At 36.6% G+C, this 5,754-nt stretch overlaps 1 protein-coding gene across 1 annotated transcript; it reads left to right on the top strand.

Moving 5' to 3' along the window:
- The first annotated feature begins 2,606 nt into the window (after positions 1–2,606).
- On the top strand, positions 2,607–4,583 carry LOC114578410 (extensin-like). Its single transcript, XM_028691581.1, has 3 exons — positions 2,607–2,674; positions 4,104–4,113; positions 4,257–4,583. The coding sequence occupies exons 1-3, from the start codon at positions 2,607–2,609 to the stop codon at positions 4,581–4,583; spliced, it is 405 nt and encodes a 134-aa protein (XP_028547414.1).
- The last annotated feature ends 1,171 nt before the right edge of the window (positions 4,584–5,754 follow it).

The following is a 5,754-nucleotide window of genomic DNA, read 5'->3' as shown; positions in this document are numbered from 1 at the left end:
TGCTATTTGATCTTCGTGCATATTGAAAGAAGTGTCAAGGAGAGAGTCTGAGAGAGCATTCAAAGGAGGATTCCTACCACTTGAGTGTAAAGGCTTTGCTTGGTGTTCAAAGATAAGAATCTCTACTTGTGATTTGGGATTACTTCACTCTTTTTCTTTCTTCCTTCTAGATTTCTTGTGAGAAGATCTGTCAATGAGATCTGGTTCTCTGCTGACACTAAGAGAGTGTGAAAGGATGAAGGGTTCTCTGCCCACACTAGGAGAGTGTGAAAGGATGAAGGGTTCTCTGTCCATACTAGGAGAGTGTGAACAGCCGAAGGGTTCTCTGCCCACACTAGGAGAGTGTGAATAGCCGAAGGGTTCTCTGCCCACACTAGGAGAGTGTGAAAGGAAGGACGGTTCTCTACCAACACTAGGGATAAGTGTAAAAGGAAGACGGTTCTCTGCCGCACCAGGTAGTGGTGGAAAGTGTTTTTGTAAAGGCTTCTCCGCCTAGCTGTGGGTGCTAAAGGAGAGTCACTAGTGGTATTAGTGCAATACTCAGAGGGTGCCTCTAGGGAGTGGATGTAGGTCTGGTTTTAACCGAATCACTATAAATCTGTTGTTCTTTACTTTTTTGCTTTTTATTTGATTTTATCATTTATAAGTTGTGGTTGAAAAATCTTTTCTAAAAAATTCACTAACAATTAAGTTTTAATTTCCAAAGTTTAAAAAGAGGGTTCAAATTTTTTAATTACCAATTGACCCCCCCCCTCTTGGTTAGCCACTGGGACATAAGCTTGGGTTTAACAACCTAATTCATTATGAATGAATCTGAACAGAAAGTTTCCATGTCCATATTTTAAACACAAAAATCTAGTGTACCTAACACCAGATGAAGTAACTGTTGATCTGTATCGCAGAGGATTCATGCAATGGTATTGGTATTGGTCTTCTCAGGGTGAGTATGAGCCATAATTTGATTATCAATGCGGTCCTTCTACAAGTAGTAATATATCTGAGGCTAAAAATATCTGACCAAATCTTTAGGAATTAGTTCATGATGCAAGTGGAATACAAATTGAACAAAATACATAAGAGTTGCCGAATACGGAGGCATAAAATTTTTATGATTTACTGCATGCTACCCAACAACCAATCTGGATAGGGTGCACCACTCACTCAGAGTTATCTGTTGCTGTGAAGATGTTAAGTAATAAGGCAGAGTATAATATTGATCGTGAATATTTTAATCAATTCATTGGGCTGCTTAAGAAAACCAATCTGATAGATAATTTAATTCCTACAGATCTATATCGGATAAAGAAGTTAGTTTCCAAACTTGATTTGACATACACAAAGATAGATTGTTGTGTCAATTGATGCATGTTATACTTTAAAGAAGATATTTTAGAGATTGCATGCCATCATTGCAATGCACCAAGATTTAAACCAAAATCTAGAAATAGAAGGAAGCAGAAGGATGTACCTGTTAGTAGGATGTTCTACTTTCTAATAATTCCGAGACTATACTAGTTATATGCATCCATGAGATCTGCTGCATATATGAAATGGCAAAATGATCACATTCCACAAGAAGGTGTTATCACACATCCATCAGAAGCAGAGGCTTGGAGACACTTTGATCGTACGCATCCCACATTCACGGCAGAACCAAAAAATGTCAGATTAGGTTTATGAGCAGATGGTTTTACTCCATTTAGTCAGTCGGCTACACCGTACTCATGTTGGCCTGTGATACTCACTCCTTATAATCTTCGTTCAGAGTTATGTATGACTACTCCTTATATGTTTCTGACACATATCATTCTAGGGCCACATAATCCAAAAGTGAAGATTGACGTATTCTTATAACCATTGATTGATAATTTAAGTTTATTATGGGAAGAGGGATTAAGTACATATGATATCTCCACCAAATAGAACTTCACACTAAGAGCAGTATTACTTTGGATAACTGGTGACTTTCCAGCATATGGTATGCTCTCAGGTTGGAACACTTCAGGTAAGTTAGCTTGTCCATATTGTATGGAACATACAAAATCATTCACTTTAAAGTATGGTAGGAAGAACATTTGGTTCAATTATCATCGAATGTTTTTTCCTCCAAGTCATCCTTTCAGGCAAAATAAAGAAGCGTTTATTAAAAATAAAATGGCGATGTTTCAATCTCCTCCAAGATTAAGTAGTGAAGAAATTTTTAAAAGAGTAAGGTTCATGCCCACCATAATGGATTCTCCAACATTAGTTGAGTTCAGATTGCCAAGATATGGTGTCAACCATAATTGGATAAAGAAAAGTATTTGTGAATGGGTGAAGACCCTACGAGTACCAGATGGATATTCTTCCAATGTGTTGATATAAGACCAGAGAGATTATTCGGATTGAAAAGTCATGATTGTCACATCTTCATGCAATATCTTTTATCAATTACTTTTAGTTATCTGTCAGATCAGATTTTAAAGTCCTTGATCGAGCTAAGTGTTTTCTTCAAAGATTTATGCTCTTCTAAATTAAATGTAGAGAACTTGATTCTTATGGAGCAGCAAATTCTTTTCATTTTGTGTCAACTTGAGAAAATATTTCCTCCAGGATTTTTTAACTCTATGGAGCATCTACCTGTTCATTTACCATATGAGGCTATGGTTGGTGGACCTATTCAGTATAGGTGGATGTATCCTTTTGAGAGATATTTAAATAAATTTAAGAAGACCGCTAAGAATAAAGCATGACCTGAAAGCTCTATCTGTGAGGAATTTTAACATACGAGACAACTCAGTTTTGCTCGTATTATTTTGAAATAATGTCTCAATCAGGTGAAAGTTCAGCACCTCAAAAAGTTGGTAAATCCTCTAATATATCTGTATTAGGTGGAAGTGGTGAACCAGTAGGCACTAGCACCGTGCGCTATTTGACAGATAAGGTGATGACAGTTATCACATTATATATATTGCTTAACTGTGATGAAGTTGAGTCGTATCTCGACTAAGTATTAGTTAAGTTGTTCATATTTTCAATTTTTGTATAAACTTTGTTCTAAACTTAAGATGGTTATTTGTAGGAGGTTCATTGATGGTCTAAGTTTATCAGATGAAGGAGAAGTCCAGAAGATAGTGAAAAAAGAATTCACTGCATTGTTTAAAAATACTGTATATTTTAAATAATTAGTTGTAACTAATGAGTTCTGCTTGCAAATAATATTAATAACAATAACATCTTGTTCATTTAAAGGTACACACTGAAGATAGTGATTCAGGGTTATCTAAGTTAGCTTGGGAACCAAATAGATTAGTTAAATGTTATCATATATTTGTGGTCAACGGTTATAAATTCCAAATAAAAAATTTGTTTAAAAGTAGAAATACAGAAAATTTTGGCATATGTGTAAGAGGGAACACCCATATAGGAGTTGATTCTGAGTACTACGGGGTATTACAAGAAATATTAGAGGTGGAATATCTCGGTCATAGGATTATTGTGTATCTCTTCAATTGTGAATGGTTTGATCCAGTAAAAAATAGAGGCACAAGAGTACATCCAATTTATGGTATAATAGGAGTAAAGTAGGGTAGGAGATATGTAAATTTTGATCCATTCATCATTGCTAGTCAGGAAACTCAAGTATATTATGCTAATTATCCAAGCAGAATTGGAGGCAAACAGGATTGGCTGGTAGTTATGAAGACAAAACCAATGGGAGTAATTTAGAAAACCAGTAAAATACCATCAGCACATCAAGAAGAGTTTATGTCAAATTTAAAAAAATCTCTCAATCAATGTGGATGACCAAATCATAATTAATGAGAGCGAGTTGCAGTTAGAGGAGGTAGATTGAACCATAGAGGGAAGTAATGATGAATCTGATAGTACTATAAATGTATCATCATATGAAAGTGAATCAACAAATGATGAGTTAACAAAATGTAAATTAAATATTTTTTTACTGCATTTTACTTCACTGCTTTTTTACTTCATTGCATTTTTCTTTACTTCATTACTTTTTTTACTTCACTGCATTTTACTTCACTATTTTTTACTTACTTCGCTGCATTTTGTTATAACTCATGATTCTATTCTAATATTTCTTATTTATTTCTATGCAGATGGCTTCAGGTGAGGACCCTGGTAGAGGATTGATCAAAAACATTTTTAATAGGCGCAACAAGAAGATCACTACAGCAGGACCAGCTAGGCCAATACGTACTGAGGGGACCACCTCGTCTCAGCCTGCTACATAGTCTCTGCATGCTACACAGACTCATCCTGCTACACAGTCTCATCCTGCTACACTGACTCTGCCTACCACTCAGCCTTTACCCAGTCCTGGAGCTAGTAGCCCACAGTTCTACTCAGCAGACCCCCGATTTCCTTCACCAGATCCCGCACAGAGTACTCCTTTCTACCCATACTACTCACCCCCACCATATGCTGGTGCCCATTATACTTATCCATTTCCACCATATGCTCCACCATATTATCCCCCACCACCCCATCATCCTTCTACAACTGGTCCTTCGACACCGGCTTCACCAGAGCAGGCGACATATGGTAGAATGTTGATAGCACCTAAGGGTGACACGTAAGTACATTCTCTTTTATTTAACCTTACAAAAATTTTTATTTTATATTATATATTTGTTTGACAAAACTTTATTTTTTTTAGGTTCTACCCATCAAAACAACTGACACATAAAATACGGGACATCATACAGAGCAGGTTTGATGCTCCTTACGTTTCTTGGAAGAAAGTCCCGAAAGAAGTTTGGGATATGTGGTTCAGAGAGTTTGAGGTATTTATGAGTTTTAGTTTTTATGTTAAATGATTTATTCAATTTTACTTAAGCTATAAATCTTATATATTATATATTATATGTATTTGAATGAAGAAAGAATTTTGTTGGCTGCCCTAGCACAATGATAGGATTTAAAAGAATTTTGAGAAGCGTGGGTCTACTCGGATGCGCGATAAGTTTACATACAATAGAAAGTCTGGGAAGCGACCATTGTGGATTGGAGAGGTTATATGGGTTGAGTTGAACCTTGCTCGGGGCAGTGAAGAGTATACTAGAAAGAGCGATCAAAATCAACAGAACAGAGCTTCTGATGTTGGGGGCTTAAGTAGTTCACTTCATACTGGTGGCTCCGTTCCACATACTAAGCACAGGCATCGTTTGGTAATGAATTTTACTGGTGGCTCTGTGGAGTTTTCTGAGTATCGCATCTGGTCGCAGGCCGACGGAGGAATGCAGCATGGAAGAGTTTATGGTTTAGGTTCCCAAGCTCAGGCATACGAGAGGATAACCTTCTCTACTCCATCTAGCTTCGCATCCAATTCACATGAGTCCTTACATGTTCAACAAATAAGTGCCCTTCAAGCTGAGCTAGAACAAGTAAGGAAGTAACAAGCTGATTGGCAAGCTCAGCTGCAAGTATAGGTTCAAATGCAGATGCAGGAGCAACAAAATTAGTTGTTGGATGAAATGCACAAGATGAGGGAGCAGATGAGTAGAAAAGAGGTAGCTCCAGCTGAGAAGGATTCCATAGAGTCAGAGTAGTTTTGTTTTGTTTATATGAACTTGTTTAGTTATGTGAACATGTGTTATTGAACAATATGTGATGTTTTGAGTTATTTGATGCTATTAAACAATGTCTTTACATAGATATTTATGCTTTTGAGTATATATTGAAGTTGTTTATATCTGTTATGTGTATAGCTGTCTTCTGGAAGTGGTTTTGTATATGTTTGGAGGTGTG

The sequence above is a fragment of the Dendrobium catenatum genome, unplaced genomic scaffold, assembly GCF_001605985.2.
Source record: "Dendrobium catenatum unplaced genomic scaffold, ASM160598v2 fragScaff_scaffold_156, whole genome shotgun sequence".
Taxonomy (NCBI): Eukaryota; Viridiplantae; Streptophyta; class Magnoliopsida; order Asparagales; family Orchidaceae; genus Dendrobium; species Dendrobium catenatum.
Note: the sequence above shows the minus strand (reverse complement) of the source record. Positions and strands in the feature narration are given on the sequence as shown.

Excerpts from the sequence above, each read along its gene's own strand:
- LOC114578410 (XM_028691581.1), top strand. The coding sequence starts at position 2,607 with ATGGAGCATCTACCTGTTCATTTACCATATGAGGCTATGGTTGGTGGA.